At 52.0% G+C, this 22,312-nt stretch overlaps 8 protein-coding genes across 8 annotated transcripts; 6 read left to right on the top strand and 2 right to left on the bottom strand.

Moving 5' to 3' along the window:
• Positions 1-1,808: 1,808 nt before the first annotated feature.
• Positions 1,809-3,752, top strand: A1O9_12321 (uncharacterized protein; the record flags this gene model as incomplete). The annotated part of the gene is made up of 1 exon (XM_013398822.1): positions 1,809-3,752. A coding segment is annotated over one exon (1,944 nt), but the record flags the coding sequence as incomplete, so codon positions are not given.
• Positions 3,753-7,944: 4,192 nt separating this feature from the next.
• Positions 7,945-9,093, top strand: A1O9_12320 (uncharacterized protein; the record flags this gene model as incomplete). The annotated part of the gene is made up of 4 exons (XM_013398821.1): positions 7,945-8,061; positions 8,116-8,174; positions 8,231-8,996; positions 9,052-9,093. 4 exons carry the CDS (start codon positions 7,945-7,947, stop codon positions 9,091-9,093), a joined length of 984 nt encoding a protein of 327 aa, XP_013254275.1.
• A 522-nt stretch (positions 9,094-9,615) lies between these two features.
• Positions 9,616-10,839, top strand: A1O9_12319 (uncharacterized protein; the record flags this gene model as incomplete). Its single annotated transcript, XM_013398820.1, has 1 exon — positions 9,616-10,839. The coding sequence occupies one exon, from the start codon at positions 9,616-9,618 to the stop codon at positions 10,837-10,839; it is 1,224 nt and encodes a 407-aa protein (XP_013254274.1).
• Positions 10,840-12,033: 1,194 nt separating this feature from the next.
• Positions 12,034-13,432, top strand: A1O9_12318 (uncharacterized protein; the record flags this gene model as incomplete). The annotated part of the gene is made up of 2 exons (XM_013398819.1): positions 12,034-13,049; positions 13,102-13,432. The coding sequence occupies 2 exons, from the start codon at positions 12,034-12,036 to the stop codon at positions 13,430-13,432; spliced, it is 1,347 nt and encodes a 448-aa protein (XP_013254273.1).
• A 652-nt stretch (positions 13,433-14,084) lies between these two features.
• A1O9_12317 (uncharacterized protein) lies at positions 14,085-15,189 on the bottom strand (the record flags this gene model as incomplete). Its single annotated transcript, XM_013398818.1, has 5 exons — positions 14,085-14,366; positions 14,434-14,553; positions 14,627-14,768; positions 14,822-14,916; positions 15,004-15,189. The coding sequence occupies 5 exons, from the start codon at positions 15,187-15,189 to the stop codon at positions 14,085-14,087; spliced, it is 825 nt and encodes a 274-aa protein (XP_013254272.1).
• Positions 15,190-16,176: 987 nt separating this feature from the next.
• A1O9_12316 (uncharacterized protein) lies at positions 16,177-16,746 on the top strand (the record flags this gene model as incomplete). Its single annotated transcript, XM_013398817.1, has 2 exons — positions 16,177-16,345; positions 16,427-16,746. 2 exons carry the CDS (start codon positions 16,177-16,179, stop codon positions 16,744-16,746), a joined length of 489 nt encoding a protein of 162 aa, XP_013254271.1.
• Positions 16,747-18,078: 1,332 nt separating this feature from the next.
• Positions 18,079-19,458, bottom strand: A1O9_12315 (uncharacterized protein; the record flags this gene model as incomplete). Its single annotated transcript, XM_013398816.1, has 1 exon — positions 18,079-19,458. One exon carries the CDS (start codon positions 19,456-19,458, stop codon positions 18,079-18,081), a length of 1,380 nt encoding a protein of 459 aa, XP_013254270.1.
• A 1,273-nt stretch (positions 19,459-20,731) lies between these two features.
• A1O9_12314 (uncharacterized protein) lies at positions 20,732-21,746 on the top strand (the record flags this gene model as incomplete). The annotated part of the gene is made up of 2 exons (XM_013398815.1): positions 20,732-21,388; positions 21,459-21,746. The coding sequence occupies 2 exons, from the start codon at positions 20,732-20,734 to the stop codon at positions 21,744-21,746; spliced, it is 945 nt and encodes a 314-aa protein (XP_013254269.1).
• Between the last annotated feature and the right edge of the window lie 566 nt (positions 21,747-22,312).

Genomic DNA, 22,312 nt, shown 5'->3' with positions numbered 1-22,312 from the left:
CAGACCGGGGGAAAACGAATCTTACCAAAGTTCTTGAAAGGAGGGATTTGCAGGGAATTCGGAATATTGCGCGCCATCACGATGCCAAAAGCACATTTAGAAACAATAATGCAGGTGGCTGTGGAGTTGAAGCGAGGCGATCCCTGGCGCTGTACGAGGCGATGCCTACTAGTACGGAGTACTCGCAAGTCACCGGCTAGACAAGGGGAGGGTGGATTGTCGAGCATTGTCGGCTAACCCTCAGATCTCGATCGTCTTGAGATAGGAGAGGGAAAATGTGGATAGAATGTCCGCCCTGAATACTGGATACTCGAAACCTTGGCGCGATCAAAGGCAGAAATTACCAGGGGCATGCTGTATTGTCATTACAGGGAACACGCGCAGGTACCGGCGCTCCGTGCAGGTATCCCGGTACCTTTAGCGTGCTTCCTGTAATGGGTTAGGCGCGTCATAGGATCCCCGCCTAACCCAATCTGTCGCTATCTCGCCAAGCCGTACCTCCCGACGTCGACTCAAATTATGCGTTTTACTGCGGGCACCAGACTCGGCCAGCAGCGTCCCAGCCAGATTTTCATGGTGGGCTGCCAGATTGTCGCAGTGCTTAGTCTCAACCCTCGAGTGCTTGCTCAGAAGACTATCCACTGAACAAATCTCTGGCAAGTTGTGGAGTGGTGGCTGGCTGTGACCGTGTTGTGTCAGCTGGCCCTGATTGCAGGGTGGTCTTGGAGGACCGTGTCAAACCCTTCACACCCGTCAAACCCTTCAACTTCTGTGCGGTTGCAACCTCCCACCGCGCAAATCGTCTGGAGGCAAACTCCTGTGGGCACCACAACTTACTGATTATCCTCGTTGCTGGTATGGAGTACTCATGCTTGCCAAGTCTACAAAGCGTTGCCAAAATTGCGTGGGAATGGCAACCACCTCCAGGATGAATCCACTTGTGCCTCCTTCCTGAGCCGAGAAGAGCAGGACAGTATTGCTGATCTGCTGGCTTCCTGCAAGATATTGCGCTATTTTTACCTTGACCGTTCTCAGGGATATCAGCCTGCTTTGGGGATTCTTCGGCGTCGGCTATAGGAGTCCTGGCAGCTCCGATGCTCCTGGAAAGGTCAGCCTTGTATGATCCTGGACGGTCCCGAATACCCATCGCTTTGATGGCCTCCTGGACGCAAACTGCCCTGCCCTACTCGCAATCCCGATTACGTCGGGCATTTGCTGTGGCTGCGAACCCGATCGGTTGCAGTTCGCCTTCAATAGTCACTTCATCGTTCATATGTCTGAACTTCAGGGAGATTGCATGGCTCTGCCATTTCTGTCACCGCCCCGTTCATGGCGTCGCTGACATCTTCGAATTCGGCACATGCAGATCAAAATCTCCCCATCAAGCCTCACGCTCTGCTGCTTGGGACGGGCAACACGAACACTTGTCGTCTGTGGCTGGAGGTCCAAGCCCAAACCAGTCTGTGTCGCTCGCCATCGTTGTTTGTTTCCTCGTGCGCAGGAGTTGAGCCTTGTGGCAGATTGCCCGTCTCCGTGCTCGGTCTTGGTTCAACGAAAGGCCACTGCGCGGCTCCCTAAGCCAAATTTGCTCCACACCGTATCCACAACTAGCCTCCTGTCTGTGTATGAGAACAACAGGAGACTGTCGCGATGGAGGGATATATAGCATTCAACGCTCGCACCTTCTCCCAACCTCTCACACCAGCATCTCACCAAGCCGCACAGGTCATTCGTCCACTCGTTATATTTCGAAGGAATTTTCCTTCAGCCATTCTTTTTTCCAGGACCATTCGTTCCAGTCATTCATTATGCGTTTTTCGGTTTCTGCAGCTGCGGCCACCGCCGTCCTGGCGGGCGTCGCCGTCGCCGAGCCGCTCACAGTCATTAACCCCTGCCCGGCAGCGACCAGCACAACTGTGAAGCCCATCACTGTGACCAAACAATATCAGGCTGTTTCAACCTGTGCTCCGACCACGGCCTGTCTCCGAGGGTCCTGCACCACCAGATATCCTTTCGAAACCTTTGCCTACGTCAGTACTGTTATTCCAGCTGCTTGGGATGGAAAGAACCTTCAGACGACCACTGTCACTTCTACCACCCAGACGGTCACTGTATCTCGATTCCAAACAACACTTACCAAATGGATTACCCCTGCTCCCGTCGTTCCCAAGACTGGAACGGCCACCACTCCCAAGCCGACCTCAATCGAGCTTACCATTGCCAAGGACTTTTTTGCTCCATACAACAAGCTTGGTCCTTTGGCTATCCCGGGTTATGATGGCAGTGGACTTTGCAAGGAGTGCGAGACTCAGCCCGATGGGAGCCGGTCCCAGGTAGTCGGCGTGGTTGAATGCCGCGCTGGACCTGGTGGTTCTAAGTGCATGGGCTACGACGAGACCTGGATCTCCAAGCCCGCTCCATCAACCTCAGCCACGACTGCTAACGCTTGCTCAACGAGATGGGTAGCACCCTCCGCTGGTACTTACACCTTCACTTTCCCTTTCACCGCCCCAGCCCGTGTCATCACGGCGGCCGAAACCACCATCACCGTCGGACCTGTTCCATACTGGGCGCATGTCACCCGAGTCTGCCACCGTCCCCATGAAATCGTTGACTTTACCACTACCATCACCAAAACAATCTACTGGACTGCACCTTGCAGCAGGCAACCACCAAGGACATCAAGTGCTGTTCCCGCACCCACCGGTAAACATGCTTTCCCAGGCTGGCCACGACCCGGGCCAAATGGCGGTAATAATGGTGTCGATGGCTCCAAAGGCGACCCGTACAGCTGGGCAGATTGGGGCAGTGACGATGCTGCCGACCCGAACCTACCAATTCCCGGTGAGTGGGCAGACTGGGTTGCGACAGCCACAGTCACAAAAACCGACTACGTGACCCAGAGCACCAGCGCCAGCCAAGGACCTATCGGCCAGAGCACCAGCACGAGCAGCCAGAGCTACACCTATACTACAAGCAGCAGGAGCACTACGTCTAGCTCCACCTTCAGCCAGGGGCCCACTGGCCAGAGCACCACCACTTCCGGCTCAGATTCGACCACCAGCAGCTCGTCCAGCTCCAGCTCCAGTAGTGGCGGACCCATCGGCCAGAGCACCACCACTTCCGGCTCAGATTCGACCACCACCAGCAGCTCGTCCAGCTCCAGCTCCAGCACCAGTAGTGGCGGACCCATCGGCCAGAGCACCAGCACTTCGAGCTCCGATTCAACGACATCTGTTAGCACGACATCAGGTCTCTCAACCACTTCGGTTGACAGCACAACTAGCACCATCACCAGCTTCACCACCACATCCGCTGCGACAACTACCAGCGGCACCGCCTCCACGACGACTTCCCTGACTGCGATCCCTGTTGATCTAGACAACTTTGTCATTGGAGTCAACACCGCCACAAAATACCGTAAGCGAGCTCTCCGATACATCAAGATCTCGGGCGATGGAGATGCCGTTCTCACAACCGACAAGGACGACGCATCCATTTTCTCGCTGGAGAATGGATATCTCAAGTCTGGTGGTTTATTCGTGGATGCCGATACCACTCAGTCATGGCTGTCCTTCTCTCTGACCGCCGGTCTCAGCTCCAACATCTCTCAGTGGACGGTCGGTTCGGATGGCTCCCTCACCCTTCTCGCCGCCAACATTGGTATTTGCGTTGCGGCAGACAACAGTGTTTTCATCCAGTTCAGCGCAAACACTCCGTTCCTCTGCATCGAGATTGCCCTCGTCGTTGAATTCCCTAACCGTAAGTTCCATTGAAAATCACACAATGTTTGTCGCTCTAATGCTAACGTTCTTAGCCACCTCCACAACATCAAGCGCCAGCACCACCAGCTTCGTGGCAACAACCACTGCTGAACCAACCACCACTACTACATCGGTCTTTGACCCGTCTGGCGATCTGGATGCTGACATTCCCGCACCCACGAACGTTCGTCGCGGAGTCCAGTACGGTGGCCAACGCTTCGGTCGCAGCCGTCACCACTAGGCCAAGCTTGGTTGTGTGCATCATACCACAGAAGTGCGTACATGCATGGAGGGCAGTTGAACGGGGCAGGGTATGATGGTTTGTCAGTCTTTGAATTTTGCGAAATTTCCTTCGTGTAATGAAACTTCTTTTACTCGTGATTGCACAGGCTTGTGAAGCGGTAAGCTTCCGGCCTCTCAAGCCAGTTACATAGTTCACTCTATTTTCATATTCCTGGATTTTTGTCGGTTATACGGATCTGGGTCATTTTGACGAAATGATGAAACAGTGGGAAGCAGACTGGATGGTTCAGCAACAAACAAGCATTGTCTACCGATTGTTCCAGGCAGACCACAGCGAAAGCGAGTGCAGAGCAGACAAGATAAGATACGGAGTACAGCGAATACTATCTACATAGCTCGAGTTGGGCTGATTCGTCTGCCAATCCGAAACCAGGCATCTTTTTTCCTTGGATGGTCTTTTGTGCGGTCTCCGTTTTGGCCTGTGGTTCTGCTCTTGCGTGCGAGGTGAGGTCAGGCACGCGCGATTCTTGCCAAGCTCAATAGTGATCGAGCTGAGTTTCAAATTGTAGCGAGGACATGTAGGAGCGCTGCGAGATGACTGACGTGATTCCCCCTGCCTATGCTCATTTTGCGCGTTGCTCGTAGGACGGTCTGCGCATATCTAAGCGGGTTGCTCAAGGGGTTCAAAAAGAGCCAGACAAGGGCAAGGCTTTCCGTCCAGGGCTGGTGTAACATTGAGCGCGCGTATTGTCATTTGAAACGACAGCCGCGTATGGGGTTGTATTGCGGGATATCCCAGATGGCAGGGCTGCCAGGTGGAAGTCCCACAGTTCGCACGCCACGAGCACGGAGTACTTACAAGAAGTACTCGGTACTCTGGGCAACGGTCTGGAGTTCTTGAGTAAGGTTAGAGGCATCACCCGCCCGCGAAAGCCATCCGCAAGTAGGTCCAGAGTGCTGGACTCCATTGACTAACTGGGTAACGGGATCGCCACCCGTTGTGTCCGCAAGATATCCGTTTGTCTCAAGCCCATTCGAGCCGCCAAAACAACTTATTGTCGCATCCCTTTCGTACCTGTGGTGTGCACCGGGTAGACAGACATTGAGGGCACTTGCAGAGTGGAAGGCCCGTAGCCGAGTGCGCCAGCCCCTAACTGACAAAGAACATCCCAAACACGTCACACACGTCAAGTTCAGGGGGTGACTGCTTGACAGCAGTGCTTGACAGCAGCTATCGACTGCGCGCAGCATCTGGACGTGAGCGATGAAATCAGACGTAATGCTAGCAGGAGGCGGCCGTTGTCCAAGCTGGAGAAATGCTCAATTCGCCGGTTCGACTATCTCGACCGCTGCCAGCCTCTGAACTTGGAGCGGTGTTTTTTTTTCGTGGATGCAGTGGCGTGCAATGCTACGAGTACTGTCTCAGAGATGCGTCTCATCGCCCACCAACCACAGAGCTTGACGTATATACTTTTTATCCTCGCGATGGCAGAGTCTATCTGGAAGATGGCACAGATGATGGCGCAGCAGTCAACCGTTGCCGTTGAGCCGACTTCTACGATGCACACAGCAACGCCGATTAAGTGTTGTGCAGCAGGGCGCCATTCAACGCAGGTACTATTCAGGTACCCCGGCCCTAGACATCTGTGACTCGGAAGTAATAGAACTACTGCATCTAACCTCCCTGGAGCCGCATCAGTACATATGTACGAGGCTTCCATATCTGTATCAAAACAGTTGATACCGAGGATTCTGAACTCTTGGAAGATACGCCATGGCTCGACGGCTCGACTCGGATCCTTAGCACGCGACACGCCATTGCTAAGTCTTCAATGAAAGACCAGTAGTTTCTTCCCGACGAGTAAGCATGTGATCTCAAAGCGGCAACGCGGCAGGCGTGCCTCGCTCGGGGGAGTGAAGCTGCACCCAGTTCCGTTCAGCGACCAAGACCATGAAAGCGACGTCGGGCCACATATTCCTTCGTATTTACCCTGCATCCTCGAGATTTACTTTGAGCAATTAGCCTTTTAGGATGCTCAAGCGGCGTTACGAACGGCTGTGGCTGCTATGGTGAAGACCTCAGGGATTTGCGCCACGCTTCGCTCATCGTCCGGGGTCTTTCGCCTGGTTGTGTGCCTCTGGAACTCGTACGCGGTACATGTCATTTCGCTTGTCCGTCACCATACCCTCATACAATGTTGTTCTATGCGCTTCGGTGCTAGAAATTCAGACGTTCTTTGGGGAGGATCTCTTGTTTAAAGACCGAGCCAGCAAATTTTCAGCAGTATTGAGGATTCAATTATAGATTGCCCATCAGGAGGTTGGAAAATGCATGCTATACGAGGAAGGCGCCTCTGTGGCACTACGTCTCGCTGCGCCTCCTGAGATGCGATCGCTTTCAAGCGAGAAGCTGCTGAAGAGATTTGTTGAGACGTTTGAAAATTGTAGCACGGTCAATATGGTAGTGGAGAAAAGCAAATCATCCATGGTTGCCCCTATTAGCGTGCTCATTGCGAGAGTATTGCGAGAGTATTGCGAGAGCATCTTGTATTTTCATCGCTGTGGTTGTGCAACTAACATGGCCCAGTTGATGCATTGGATCGCTCCACGGCACAATTCAGTACTCCATACGGGCATCTCTGAGGGCTAACCTCTGGCTGACCGGGAGTCGAAGTCTGGAAGCGCTGGGTAATGTGATGTTAGCGCCAGATGCTGTGGCACCTACCTAGCCATCCAGTCCATTACTCGGGATGGCGTCGGTAGGCGGCGGCAGGCGACAAGTGGCGCCTGAGCTCTGTGAATTGGCCACATTTCGAAGCTCCCTTCGACCTTGATTTCGTACCCCGTACTCCGCATGGAATATGCAATGAAGTCAACGGTCTGAGTCTGTTGAAGACTATCCTGTTGGATTGATGATCAGACGACGTTCCTTTGCAGCGCCATGTCCTTCAACGCCAACATGGGATGCTTGGCTCGGCGCTTCTAGGATGGAAGCTGCTGTGTCGTCTATTCAGTGCAGTAAGTAGCATATATATCTCTCTCACGAAAATCCCGTATGGCCATGGTGTGTACGCCGACCTCAAAGGGAGATCACATATTTGCTTAACAGAAGTTGCCTGGGATTCTGGCGATGAGGACTTCCACTGACGGGTTCCAAACTTAGACCAGAGCAGTGGCTCCAACGGTCAAGACGATTCACAGTCTTGCACGTTGATCAACACTTTCTTACCCATACAATAACCTGTTTCTCGTTGTGACTCCAGAGTACGAGGTCCGGCGTGCTCGATACTGAGTCAAGAAGGAGTGTGTGTACACCTTTCGCTCCGTTCCCTTCCCTTGTCTTTCGAGTGAAATTTATTGTTGGGGCACCCGAGCCAACCCCGAGCGCACGTGATGGAAGCGATTGGGTCACGGTTGCACTGAACCGTCACGTGCTGATCTTGGCGGCACGAGATCTGCCAAGGCGCCACGTGAAAAGGGGCGGCCTTTCCCTTTTTGGATCTCGCTCAATCGGCTGTGCGGCATTTTTTCTGTCGCCCGCCCGATTCTTTTTCGCTCCTCCAAATCAACGAACGAGCACAAGGCAAGATACTCTGCCTCCGGACACACAGCCCTCCAGCGTCCCAAGCAACTTTCAGGCCCCGACGGCAGACGGGATACCTAAATTAGAGGCATCAGGGAGGCCGGACGCCTGCAATTGCTGCCCCCCCAGCAGCTCAGCCCTCGTCGTCGCTGTCGGCCCTTGGGAGCTTTTGTTTTCGCAAGCTCCGTCCAATCTCCATCCTCGTCTTTTTCTCCTTCGGGATCTCACAAGAAAAAAAAGAATTCTTCCACTGCATCGCTGCATCTTTGCAAGTCCTGCTTCCAGCTCAGCCCTTGATAACCTTCTTCTCTTCTTGCTGCTGTCTGTCCTTCTCTCCTCTCCAAGTCTTTCACAATGGCCGCAACACTCCCTCCTAAGTCTACCGGCTCAACAAAGCTCGATGCCGCTATCCAGACTGCTTCCGCCAATCAACCCAAGAAGCTGTCCGGCATCGACCTCTACAGCAGATTCGTGAGTCTTCATCTCCGTCATCATCCTTGTGCAGAACTGTACTGATGCTCCCAGGCCTTTGCTGGTGCCGTCTGCTGTTCAGTCACTCACGGTGGTCTCACTCCTGTCGATGTGTAAGTCTCCCTTTCCGTCCTCCTCCGCACCGACTCTAGCGTCTGACATCGACCAGCGTAAAAACGAGAATTCAGCTTGATCCCGTCACATACAACAATGGCCTAATCGGTGGTTTCCGCAAGGTCATCCAGAATGAGGGTGCAGGCGCTCTCTTGACTGGCGTTGGCCCGACCTTCGCAGGATACTTCCTTCAAGGCGCGTTCAAGTTCGGAGGATACGAATTCTTCAAGCAACAATCCATCAACCTGCTTGGTTACGAAACTGCCTCCAACAACAGAACCGCCGTCTATCTTGCCTCCGCTGCCACCGCCGAATTCTTTGCCGACATTGCCCTGTGCCCCCTTGAAGCCACCCGTATCCGTCTCGTTTCCGAACCTACCTTTGCCTCCGGCCTAATTGGCGGTTTCGGCAAGATTCTCAAGAACGAAGGTGTCGGTGCTTTCTATAGTGGTTTCGGTCCTATCTTGTTCAAGCAGGTTCCTTACACCATGGCCAAGTTTGTGGTCTATGAGAAGGTCGCTGAAGCAATCTACAAAACCGCTGTTGACAAGAACACTGCCTCCGACGGAACAAAGACCGCTGTCAACTTGGGATCCGGTCTCATTGCTGGATTTGCCGCCGCCATCGTTTCTCAACCCGCTGACACCATGCTCTCCAAGATCAACAAGACAAAAGGCCTCCCCGGTGAGGGAACTACCAGCCGATTGATCAAGATCGCTAAGGAGCTTGGTATCCGTGGTAGCTATGCTGGTCTCGGCGCTCGTCTCTTCATGGTTGGCACTTTGACTGCTGGTCAATTCGCCATCTATGGCGACATCAAGGTATGCTATGCTAGTCTCACCATGCCCTCTTCGCAGTCCTAATTTCGTATTACAGAGAATGCTTGGTGCTGTCGGTGGTGTTGAGATTGCCAACTAGCCTCTTGGAAGTTGTCACCAACTAACGAAATCATCGCATCTTCTTCAGTTGATACAGTTTTTGTTTTATGCACAGCACGGGGCATTCACGCACCGTTTGCCACTTTAGACAACAAGACGAAGAGACCCGCTTTTAGATTGTCCAGCAAGCGGGATTCAAGCATGCTGGCTATGGATAAAATGGGAAGGTTCCTTTGCATGTGCAAATATGCCTTCAGCAGGAGGCTTTGCATTTCTAGAGCCGCTTGCAAGCAAGGTCAAATCATCAGATAGAGACCAAAAGCGTTACCAGGATAGATGGAGTCATGTGTATCAATAAGTAATGGCAGAATTGACTTGGCATGGATTGTCCAATTTTCTTAATGCTCAATACATATGTTTGAGCTCATGCATATTTATGACGTCTTCCAGCGTTCAGACACGATAGCGTCTTCAAATTGTAATTCTACCGTAATCCACTGGCACGCGAAGCTACAGGACATCTCCAAGCGAGTCTCATCCTCTGATGATTGCAATAGAAGCCATGGCTCCTTCACCCGCTGCTGTGACTGACGGCTCCAAAACATGGTCGCCGTCACATCTATGCTCCGCTGAGGGTCATAATGCGGACCTCTGGAGCAAGATACACTCCCACTTGAATTCAAACGAATTCAAATCTGCCATTGTGACTGCTTTCGAGCTTCCACCAGGTGATAACTTCACATACCATGCTTCAGCAAGCGTCAATTTGAGTCAAGCAGAGGCGGCAATCCATGCAGGTAGGGCTAATGGCCTACATGCTTGGTATATGGAACACAAGTCCAACGATATCGAAGCCGCTCCCTTCGAAGATGCTTCAGATCAGCACGGACTAGAGCATCGGGCAGATCAGGCATCCTTGAAATTGTCTGGCTACCCTCCAGCGAGCGACATCCAAGCCTACCTCTCATTATTTGATCCCACCAAGTCTGCTGCGAATAGCTTGAAATCCCTTCTGGCCAATGCAAAGAAAGGGTCTATCAGGCAAAGCATCGCCGAGTATCTACTCAGCAAGCGATATCTCGATCCACTCATCGCTGTTCCCAAATTCAAGATACAATCCCTGAAGAACGACGAATCCCAGGCACCGATATTAGGGCATGAGAACCCAGCACTTGACTTCTGGGCGTACGCTTGTCTGGCTCTTGAGTATGCAGGCCCAAATGAGAACACTTCTCTGGTGAAGTCTTCCCACCATGTGCTCCCGATTTTCATGCATCATTTTGGGTGCGTGGTTCCTTCATACGAAGCCTTGCATATCATCAGTAAGGTCGCAAATGGCAAGTCTGTTATCGACATGGGCAGCGGAAATGGATACTGGACTCTGATGCTTCGACAAATTGGACTCACTGTCGCTGCTGTTGATAGTGTTCAGAGCAAGTGGCGCACAGTCTGGATTCCTGATACGACCGTCACAGATGGGATACAGTACCTCAGGAAGCGCGGTGGGTGTCCTGACATGGTCCTACTTCTAGTCTACCCGATCGTCGGTGGTGACTTTACTCGCAAAGCCATCGAAAGCTACACTGGCCATGTGATCTGTGTTGCTGGTACACAGAATGGGAACGGGTACACAGGTTTTAAGGATATGATGATCGACGAGTTCATGAGAAAGGAAAAGGCATCTTGGAAGAAATGTGCTCAGGTCCCGTTACCGAGTTTCGCTGGTAAAGACGACGCACTGTTCGTGTTCAGACGCAAGAAGGATGCAGATCTAGGAAGCCCATGACCCTTTCACTACTCCACGGCTAACGATTTTGACATACCAGCGTTCCCGCAATCATTCCCCGTGGTCCTTAAATCGAGGAGCCCATGTGATATTACAAATCTGGAATGAAACATGGGAACATAACCATACCATAGGCTTCGCCCACCCCAAGCTGGACGGTGATGGAACTACTCTTCTACAAAGACTTTCAGCAGCTGATATTTGGGAGAGCCGATAGGATTGGCCTTACCTCGATGCATGGTTGTTGCCATATCTTGACTTCGGCAAATATCTGCATGCGGCTGCAAGCAGATTCAGAGAATGTGAGGTTGATCCTTCTGGGCAAGTATCGCCTTCCTTTTCACGCTGCATTTCTAGTCTCCTTGGAACCTAACCTGCTCGCTCATATATTACGGTTGTTCGAATCACATCTATAAAATCAAACTCCTATCGCCATCGTAGGGTCAAAAGGCAATCGCTCTAAACTAGGTCGTTCCCATTGCAGATTCGCAGGAGTATTAAACGAGGCAAGGAGGGTGTGCCCTGCAATCACAGGTTACCCGGTGGGAATCTTGACTGAATAGACACAGTGTTCGGTTCTTGGTTCTTTTGGAAGTCGGTCACTTTGATCCAAAAGCATTTCGCTTTCCGCGAAACCAGCGAGAGTAAGATGCAATGCTGTCCTGAATAAGAGGCCGTCGTTGCAGTGCCCAAGCTTACATAAACCTCGGCTGATATCCTGACTAAGGTGGCTGATCGTCCGGTAGTCGGGTAACATAGAACAGCCTGGTCCATTACCCCACAATCGAACCCCTGTTGATAGTGGTCATAACCACGCTTTGCCCTGATTATGGCTCATTTAGCTGTCTGGAGTCCAGGTCCTTGCCAGTTACTGAGGCGAGATGATTGATCGGACAGTTGGGGAAACAACATAGGCCACGCACCCCACAAGGTACAGGGTGAGAAAAGGCAGAAGCAAAGTAGAGAAAAAATCCAAACCCAGACCCCTTCGAAACCAACTAGTTTACACCTCGGATAGCTGATCCTCTACGTCCCGCTTCCCCTCATGGCTTGCACAAACAGGGTGGACCTTATTTCACAGCGCCTCGATCTGTCCTGACTCTTCAACTACCAAGTCAGACTGTTCATGCATGACATCCATACTCTCGAGTCAGGAATCCGGCCCCTGGACAGATTTTGCTGGTCAAGTTAGCTATGGAAGCGACTCCATCTGCGAAGGCCAAATCGCGGAGGAGGGACAACGACGAGGCGCGAGCAGAAAGGAAAAGGATTCAAGACCGGCTAGCTCAACGGGCCACGCGGGAGAGGACGAAGAATCGGATTGCATATCTTGAGCAGCGTCTTAGGAATCTTGAGGCTGGCGACAAGGCTGGCGAGATCGCAGGCCTCACCAAGATTATCGACTCTGTCCGCCAGGACAATAATCGCCTTCGAAATGCCATGGTTAAGATCCGCACAGCGATCGACCAAGCTGTACTCACCACTGAAGACCAAGAGCCTCCCGCTTCCGAATCTCAAGTCGACTTGAACTTTTCGCAACACCCTTTCGACCAGTCGACGATATCCGTGGAGTTCGATGAAAACACCGGCGATGACCAGCGTGACGTGCAACGCCAACACTCTGTCTCGACCGGATCAGATGTGACCGAGGTGGTGAACGGGCATTATCTCAACATCAAAACTCAAGATGCAGCCCCCGAGTCAATCACAGGAACAATGCCGCGGCCGGGCGAGGCAGAACATTCCATGTCGGGGTTAGAAGATTTCTTTGAATTCAGCCCGGCTTCGCTTCTCGAAGCATTCGAACTGGGTCCGACAGGCTGGGGCACAGCTGTACCGTCACTCTTCGATTGCCACTTCCCTCGAGCTGATCCTCTTGCTACGATTGCGCCGGACGTGGACAAGTGGCACGTGTCGAATGGAGCGTTTATAGGATGTCTGGATTGGGTCAAGAAAAAGCCCACGTCCAATGCCACACTGGATCTCCATGTGCCGTTCAAAGCCGTGATCTGGGGATGGGACAATGTCGGGGCTGAAGCTCAGCATCCTGTCTGGCAAGCTTTGAAGCAAGTCGATCAACAGGTCTTTGGGACGTGGACATCAAACGCACAAAGGATTGCGTTGATGTATGTGTGTCAGACGCTGATTCAATATCGAGAAAATCCCAGCAAGGAGAACTTGGAACGGGTTCCTGTGTTTTTAAGACCTAGGTAAGCTTGCCTCGATCACCACCTACTCCTCTCATCCTTACACACATGGTAGACCTTCACAAGAAAACGTCCAGCATCCTGCTGTGATTGACTTTCTGATCTGGCCTGGTCTGCGTGATCGGCTGGTGTTTGAGCACAAGAAGTACACCTCGACGGGAATCTTCAGTGCTGCGTTCGTCGAGAACTTCAACTTCTACTGGCCCTTCTCTGATCGAGACATCTTTGCCTTCAATCCGCAGAACAATCGCTACGAAGTGTCCAGGGTGTTCCTCGAGTACGCGTACAACTTCAAGAACTGGACGATGAAGCCGGGATTTTTTAAGAAATTCCCAGAGATGCAGCATGATATCGCGGCGTTTGAGGAGCCGATACCCTTCACTTGAATACCCGTCACGACCTTGGTGGCCATGGGCACGTTGCTCTCTGCTAGCTGCATTTTGTTGCCCTGGCAGCCAAAGATCGTGAGCCCGGCATTCTCGGGCAGTGCCGGGTTGAATCAACCTTTGAAAACTACCTTGCTTACGGCGAAGGCCAAAGACTTCGAGTGTCTCATCATCTGAAGGGCCCCATTCAGAGCCCTGAAGGAGCAGCATTGCCTCTGGTGCTGATTATTCCGAGAGATTACATCATGAAACACGACTTGTCATGGCTCGAAACGACTGCATCTAACTGATTGTTCAACTTGACCAATGCTGAAAGTGTTTCGACGATGATTGAATCTAACACAGATACACGAAACGGTTGAAGGAGCGAACAACAAGAGAAGGTCCATGGGAATGTACTAAGTTGTTGATAAAAGCGGTTCCATCTACCTTATCAGCGTCGATGTCGGTATAGAATCTGATGCGGATAGCTCCAGACGCTTTGTGACTCACTGCTATCATATCGCATATTCTAGGCTCCACTCATCCCTACCTAGGTAGTAGCGAGGTCTTAGCCGCAATTTTCTCTCAAGATATATGATAAGAAAACTGTAGGTGACTCTAATCCTCAGTCTGTGTTCTCGTTGATTGTAAATCCACTAGTTCACTCTCTTTAGTACGTTGCGTAGCTGATAGGCACGCACAAGACATACCCGTCGTTTACCAGATTGTGACCGACGACGAGACTCATGCGTGGGACGCTAAGCAAGACAACCACATCTCCAATTTCATCGAAAGTCGCTTTTCGACCTTGCCTTACCTCGTATTTCGTCCACGCTTCACTTGCGGCCTGTTCGTCACCCATCTTCATGAACGGATCGAGGAGCTTGGTCAGAAGGAACCCTGGACTAACGGCATTCACTCGTATGCCGTAGCTGCGAGCTTCAAGGGCAGTCTTAAAGACGTAGTCAGTTAGTTTCTCTACAGCCGAGACATTTCGTGCGGCTGCTCGTTGATCTTACAGCCTTTGTGATGCCCATTACAGCATGTTTCGAGGCTGTGTACCCCGAGGTTCCAGCTCCGGCTTGAATTGAGTTGACCGATGCGCAATTCACAATTGACCCTCGTTGTAGTGGACGGTGCTCTTCACTGGTAGCGTTGTCAGCCAGGTACTTCTTGACTGCTGGGTCTCAGCGTTGTAGCGTACACCTCAACCGAGTCCTGCTTCATCATTTGTCTGAGCTCGTACTTGTTGCACAACCATACACCGACAGTGTTGACTTCTATGACCCGTTTCCACTCGTCTAAGGAGGTGTCCCATGTATTCCCCAGCGGACCGATTATACCGGCGAAGTTACTGTTTGGATTGGGTCAACATTCACTCTCGTTGCTGGAAGGCTTAGCATTTACGCTGCATAGTCGATACGCCCGAATTCTTTGACAGCGTCGTCGACCGCTCTCGCGACCTCGTCTTCCTTGGTTACATCTGCCCGGATGATAAGGCACTGTGGTTGGGCGAAATGAGATCAGCCAAGGTTGATCGACTTCCGCTGGTGGCTTTTTGAATATCACCGGCTCCAAATGTCCCTTACCTTGGTACCATACTGCTCTACGTTCTGCTTTCCCTGTTCGAATGTTGCTTCATCGTTAATGTCGACAATGACAACGCCACGAGCACCTTCTTTGGCAAATGACACGGCAATGGCATTACCCAGGCCTCTGGCGCCACCAGTTATAAATGCCACGCCCGGTGCAAGTGGGCCTGATCGAAAGACCATTTTCAATGTCTAGGGAAGGCTGATAGGCAAGAGCAGATGCCGTTGTTATATACCTTCTGACTGCTGAAAACTTCTTGCTGAGTTGAAGGTAATGTAGGCCAATTTACAGGGCTGTAGCCAGGACGGCCTGGCTTGTCAGGTTGATTGAGTCAGCAGACCTTGAGATTGAGAAACGGTGTTGGTTGGATCCGGCCGTCCCTGCTGTGTTACATGCCTATCAAGAGTCATCATCATACCCAAGACAGTCCCTCGGCAGGGAGTAGGTCGGGACCATGATGAGCTCCAGTTGGAACAGCCTCGTTACCCCTGCCCCTCTCGACCCCACTCGCCATTGGTCCCCGCAGAGGGCTTGGTCAAACGACGAGGGCTGAGGCCTCGGCTTCAAAGTGAACGTGACCAGGAAATGGGAGTGTTTTTATCATAGTGAGAAGCGAGTACTGGAGGGTATGTATGCTGCTAGTGGTGGGCACCTCGCGCTTAGGCGTGGGTGAAGCCATTGCAAGGATAACCGTTGGATGATCTCCTGCGCCTCTCATAAGCGAGTCCGGCATCAATGGAAAGGACATGAGCTTGAGCGTCTCTCATCCGCAATTCTATCTTCTCGTACATAACCCAATAGTAGTGGTGATTCGTGCCTGTTGACTTGGCGGTGCAGCCCAGATGTCGAGAAACCTGCCTGAAATGGAGGGTGGCCCCATAGTCTCGACTAAAGCTCATAGTCTGCCGTGCTACTGATGAGCCTCCTGCAGAATTGCAAGATTAGCTTGGAGCTAGTGCACTAGTTCCCTGCTAGCTCCGACTGTTAACCGTACACCACCGTAATTGGATTTCACAATATCAGATGCTTCTCGACTCCGAACCGGAGCTCCAGTCGAACTTCATGATGCTGTTGTAAGAATTCTCCAAACACTGACTTGATGGCTTCTTTATGACTGCCATCCATATCGAAGACGAGCTTTCAATACTTTCCTTGCCTCCTACTCGAGAATGGAGATGGCACCACCCATCGCCTCCGAACCTCACCCCCCCAGTTCGACCGCCCCCGGACAAACGCAGAACCTCCGCAACCCGCTTCCTCTGTCTGCTTCCCAGGAAGCTCAAGTACGCGATATATACTATAAAAGAGTCCGTTCAAGATGTGCAGATGAGATAAAAGGTACCCAGCCGCAGAAATGCCCAAGCTCCCACTTTCAACAATGCTGCATCGTGACTGCACAAGCTGACTCTCATTTCCCAGAATTTGCAAAATGTGCCCAAGGCCGCACATTAACTGTTACATGGGCCTGCAAAGCCCAACAGTTCGCCATGAACAGTTGCATGATAGCTCACGCCACCAAAGCGGAGGAGGACGCAGCACGAGAGGACTGGTTCGCCGGCGTCATTGAACGGCGGCTGAAGAAAGAGGAAGAATTGGCGGCCGTGGAAAAACGAAGAGTCGAAATCATCGACATGACAAGGAAGCAAGAGGAGAAAGAGAAGGCTGAGCTCGAGCTGAAATCCCCAGGGCAAGACAAGCTAGCGACTTCAAAGAAGAGCAGCTGGTTCTGGGGACGATGAACAACGCTTTCCCTTTTCATGACCTCAACGTGGCAGACTACCTTTGCAGCTTGGGGGCCGACAAGATCCCTCCACTCGATGCTTTGTTCGGGAGTGGGCACTTCGCTAGCCCAAATTCTCTCCATAGATGCTGTCCCTTTGGATAAGGGATACCAAGGTCTTGCGATGACATTTTTGGTGTTCCCGAGTCAAAGACCAAGCACTCGGTCAGTCTGAAACGTGCATTCTGACACGACGAAGGCCAACGCCAGTAACATTTGATTGCTAAACTAGCTCCATGATCCTGCGCCGGGATAACTCGAACACTACTACTTGGCTTGAGCAAGCTTGTCCCTCGCGCTGTCTTTCAACGTTCGTTGAAGCAGTCTCCTTGTTTCCGGCGGCACCACCAAAACACCACTGGTTTCGATGTATCACGAAGCACTGGAGGGGTTTTGCAGCTTCCGCCGCCACCTGTACATTACCACTCTCATCTCAAGTACCTCTTCGCGATTGCATTACCCTTTGCTGATGCAGGTGCGAAGCACTTTTTACGGCTGCACGCGCCCACACATACATCGATTGACACAGGCATGTCGACAGGTCGTTTGTTGGTCCTCCTAGCAGAGACCCCATGTCTATCGTTCTTTCAAAGTTTCCCCCACGTCTTGGAATTGACCAGCTCCACATCCTGACAGAGTGTTTGTTCGCAAATGCTTGTGTCGATGCTGGGCAGGAGCCGCTGCTTTGAGCTGGCGGTTTCGCAGACAGCTGTCTAAAATCACAAAGCCAGCAACAAGCAGCATCAGGCAATGTAGGAAAGCTACAACACCTTCCAAAACAGTGACCGCGCTGGAGTCAGAGGAGAGCTTCTCCATGGTCAGAAGGTCGCCTCTTACGTTCGGGGAGGGTTATGACAGGAAGTCAAATTGAGACCAACGACGATTTCGATGATGTTGGCCGAATTAGTGACAAGGGGTTTCAGGCTTGGGCTCTCGTTGTATTATAGTATGAGAAGGGCTGAAGATGCAATACTGGTCGATATTTATATTCGAATGAGGATTCTGCTGTCAAACAAACGGACACCTTACCAACACTACTTGCATTTGCACTCAGCATGGCGAACAGGCCTACTTGTACAAAATGAAAACGGGGCAAAGTCTGTCAACATAGAACGTCGATATGGAAAACAAGTTTAAATTGAAGAGATCAAGCGCACGTTGGTTCCCATAGTGAATTGATCTCTCGAACATACGTACACACGGTCCTCCAAAAAGGACTTCAAGTTGTTCTGTTGGAGGCACAGTGACCAAACAACCCTCGGAGAATATTTATGATCCCTCTTGAGGCCGTTCACCACCTTAGACTGGCCTCCCATTTCCCAACGAAGGCGTCCACCGCGCGCACAAAAGCGTCCACATGCTCATCAGTGATTAGAACATTCAGGGCCGTAAAGCCCCTCTGGGCCATGAAAATGCCGTTCTGGAGCATGTGATGGTAGAACAGTCCCTGCAGGACGTCCCTGTCAGGGCCGACGAAGTGGATGGCATTTAAGGAGCCAACGCCCCGTATGAACATTTTCGGAGGGCGTTGTGGATGTGAGGGTGAGTGCATGTCGTCTGTGACGGGGCGGGTAGGCAGAGCGGTGCCGGCTCCAGTTCCGCTGGAGATGTCTCGAGCGGTAAAGATGTCTTCGACCTTGGAGCGCAGCACGTCGCCGAGATGGTTTAGGGCGTCGATCTTGTCTGCGGTCAGAAAGTTGCAGCCCGCGACGCCGGCGCTCATGGTGAAGATGTTATTGTTGAAGGTCCCCGGGTGCTCGAGGCTGCCGGAGCGGGGGTCATAGAGCTGCATGATGTCCCGCCTGCCGCCGAACAGGCCAAATGACATGCCTCCACCGACCCATTTTCCCAGTGTCATGAGGTCCGGGGTGACTCCTGTGACGGCTCCGAGACCATGATATGTCAAGCGAGAAGTCATGACCTCATCGAAGATCAGGAGCGCTTTGTTCTCGGTGGCCAGACGGCGGAGCAGTGCTAGAAACTCGTGCGTGGCCGGGTAGCAGCCGCCAGAACCAAGCATGGGCTCGATGAGAATGGCGGCGAGAGAGTCGTTTGGCAAGGAATCAATCAAATCCCGTGTGCCTTCGAGATCATTGTATGTGGCGACCAGGAAATCATGGGGTAAGTTAATGGATTTCTTGGTTGAGGGAGTGCGCCCAGAGATGGTGGAGCCGTGGTATCCTTTCTCGAAGACGAGGACTTTCTTCTTGCCTGTGTAGGCCAGGGCAGTGGCGAGGGCCATCATGTTCGCTTCTGTGCCCGAGTTCACGAAACGGACGAGTTCGAGGGCTGGAAAGCGGTCGGTGATGATACGAGCGAGCTCGGCCTCCAGGGCATTGTGAGCTCCGTAATTCCAGCCCTTCTCCAAGGCATCTTGCAGAGCGGCTTTGATGACGGGATGACTGTGTCCGTATATGCCGGCGGTGTACTCGCCCAAGAAATCCACGTAGGTGTGGCCATCGAGGGTGGTGAGTGTGGGACCAGAACCCGATGAGACAGTGAGAGGGAAGGGTGTGGCGTGTAAGACAGTGCGGGTGTTGCCTCCTGGGAGAAATTGAGCCGCCTCTCGATTGAGTTTCCGCGATAGAGAATTGCTGTTTGTGTAAGTGGTGTGCGCTTCTTCAAGAGCGGCTTGTAGAACAGTGGAATCGGGCGTTGATAGAGAACCCATGATGGAGCTGGCAGAGGGAAAAGCAGTAAATGGGGAATGAGACAGGGAGACAATGATTGAAAGAAACGGAATTACCCGTGAATACAGCGGGATCGAAGGATGAATTTGCACTTGGAAATAACCAACCTCAGAAGTGCACCGTGAGAGTTATATAGATGGACGTGTGGTTATGTATCCTGGAGAGGATGGAAGTCAATAGCGAGTGGAGTCGCAGGATGCGAGACCCGCTGTGATTCGCTGTGATTCGCTGTGATTCGCTGTGGATTGCTACATTGGATGAGGAGTGAGGAAGCACACCCTGTGACATGATCGCCGCAGATACAAATGCGATACTGACCTCAAAGAAGTACATACTGACTAAAATAATGACTCTAAGATTTGGCTCTCACTTGCCTACCTAGTAACTAAAAACGTACTCCATAGCTTGTCCCTTTAGCGTAAAAGAGACTGAGACATATGTAGGAGAGGTCAATAGGATTAACTAACGTGTCATAACTAAAGGATCTGAATATCCAAGGATGTATGGAGTATGTAGACTTGATTTGTGTGGCTTGTATACCCCTACCACGCGGGCCCAACCTCGAGGTATGTGCCTAACCGATGCTTAGCCGTGCTTACATAGTATGAGGATGCTTTATATGTAAGTTCGTTTTCTTACCATTCTTTTCTGAATCAAATCATCCAGGCACTATGTACTCCGTACTAACGGTTAACTAGTATCCCCCAAATAGTATCTTCAAGCTGAGGGTTGCGGCTACAATGCGTCTATGAGACTAGTTCTTTAGCGCCTTAAGCACTTATGCTGATGTTCGCAGATTTGAGGCGGCGCACGTCCAGGCTGGTTGTCCCACGCCGTCCGTGGAGGAGGTATAGGTACTTAGTGTTTTCAGATCCTGATCAGGCACGAGCGACAGCTATGATTATGACGGCAATGCATGAGCCAAACAAAGTTGAAACGGCTAGATAGTTCCTGGGCACATGAATCGCTGTTGGAAAACGGCCATCGACCATGGCTGGCCCTAGCGGACGAATTTCGGACTCTCACAAACCACCGTCGCAGTCGCAGTCGCAGTCGCAGTCGCAGTCGCAGTCGCAGTCACAGTCGACTGTCCTGACTAAGCTACAACCACCGTGGCGGCGTTCTCTCACCGAGAACACAAATACGATGAAATCCGGCACTCGACTGGCGAAAACCAACTACAAAACTTGGAGCTCAGAGGATCGTCAGACTCGCAAGTCAACAGCCTTCACCGTTCTGTGAATAGCCAGGACCATGTCAGTCGAAAACCGTGTCGCTATCGTTACGGGTGGCGGACTAGGCCTAGGGAGACTATATGCCCTGAGCCTGGCTCGTCGTGGTGCCAAAGTCGTCGTCAATGACTACGGGGGAAGTCTTGACGGTAAGGCTGGACATTCGACCCGAGCACAAGATGTGGTGGATGAAATCACGGCTGCGGGAGGCACTGCGATTGCAGATCATCACGACGTTTCAGACCGGACAGGTGCAGGAGAAATCGTCGAGACGGCGCTGAGAGCATTCGGTACCGTTCATATCCTGATCAACAATGCCGGTATTACAGGCAAGATCAGCCCACACGACGACGTGGACGCTGATGCATTCATGAGGGTGATCGAGATTTCAACCCTGGGAACGACTCTAGTCACAAGCGCTGCCTACAGGGTCATGGCCAAGCAGGGATTTGGGAGAATTGTGAACGTGTCATCAAATGCCATCTATGGTTTCGGTGCTGGTGGTGATTGCGCCTATGGAGCCTCGAAAGGGGCGACTTTTGCTATCACAAGGGAGCTTGGACGTTGGTCCGAGAGAGATGGCATCAAAACCAACGCCATTATGCCCTCGGCGGCCTCCAGAATGACGGAGCTCTCGACTGGAACCAAGAAACTTGCTGAGACGTACTTCCCAGCAGAAGTGAGTGTGCCTTTGCAATCCTGGATAGCATGTTGATTACGAAGTATCTGTGTGCTGACTTCTCAACCAGGGGGTCGTTCCATTCGTCCTCGCTCTTTGCTCCGACCAATGCCCCGTCTCTGGGGAAGTGTTCTCTTCAAGCGCCAACAGAGCAGCAAGGGAGACGCTTGCAACATTCCCTGGGCTGAAATCGGCTACTCCAGAAGGGTTCTTAGAGAACTTTGACAAGGTTATGGGCAAAAATGATCCCCCATATCTGGCAACAAGCACCCTCGATCAAGTCAAGTATATAGTTCGACAAGCATATGGCAAAGAGATGGAAGACATCACCGATTTTGGCATTGCGAACCAAAGTTGAGATGGCAAAGGGCCATCTGTCGGGACGGATCTCTTCTTGCAAGGCTTCACCGGGGACCAGGCCATGGATAAAATTCGTGCTTGGCACCGGTGATGACATGAGATGCCGACCAACATGATTAATTAATTAATTACGGCTTGTCCTTTCTCGGGCCACCGAAGCAACTTAATTACTTAATATGATTCATCGTTCGGAGAGACCTCGGACCCGGACTCGGACTCACTTCGGTGACCTGGCGCGTACCCACAGCCCCGGTTCTGGATCAACGCCCGCTTTCCCCCCCCAATCGAAGTCTGTGGTGCAAGAATGCCTCCACGATCAGTCGCCTTTACAAGCAAGATAGTTAGAACTGGGGGAGACCATTACTTCGGCTGGTTTAGTCCTGCTCTGATTGTGGCCGGTAATTGGTCAACTGCCGCACAACAATGGGATGCTTCCTGCTCAGTCCGAAGTCCCTCGGCTCCTCTCTCTCACAATTCCATCTGTGCATTCGCCTCTGTCCCCACGTTCCATTTTTTGGGGATGGTTGCGTGGGGCTCCAGATCCGGAAGCTCTCCCATGACCCT

This window comes from Exophiala aquamarina, assembly GCF_000709125.1.
Source record: "Exophiala aquamarina CBS 119918 chromosome Unknown aczIA-supercont1.22, whole genome shotgun sequence".
Taxonomy (NCBI): Eukaryota; Fungi; Ascomycota; class Eurotiomycetes; order Chaetothyriales; family Herpotrichiellaceae; genus Exophiala; species Exophiala aquamarina.
This window is presented reverse-complemented; position numbering and strand designations above follow the sequence as displayed.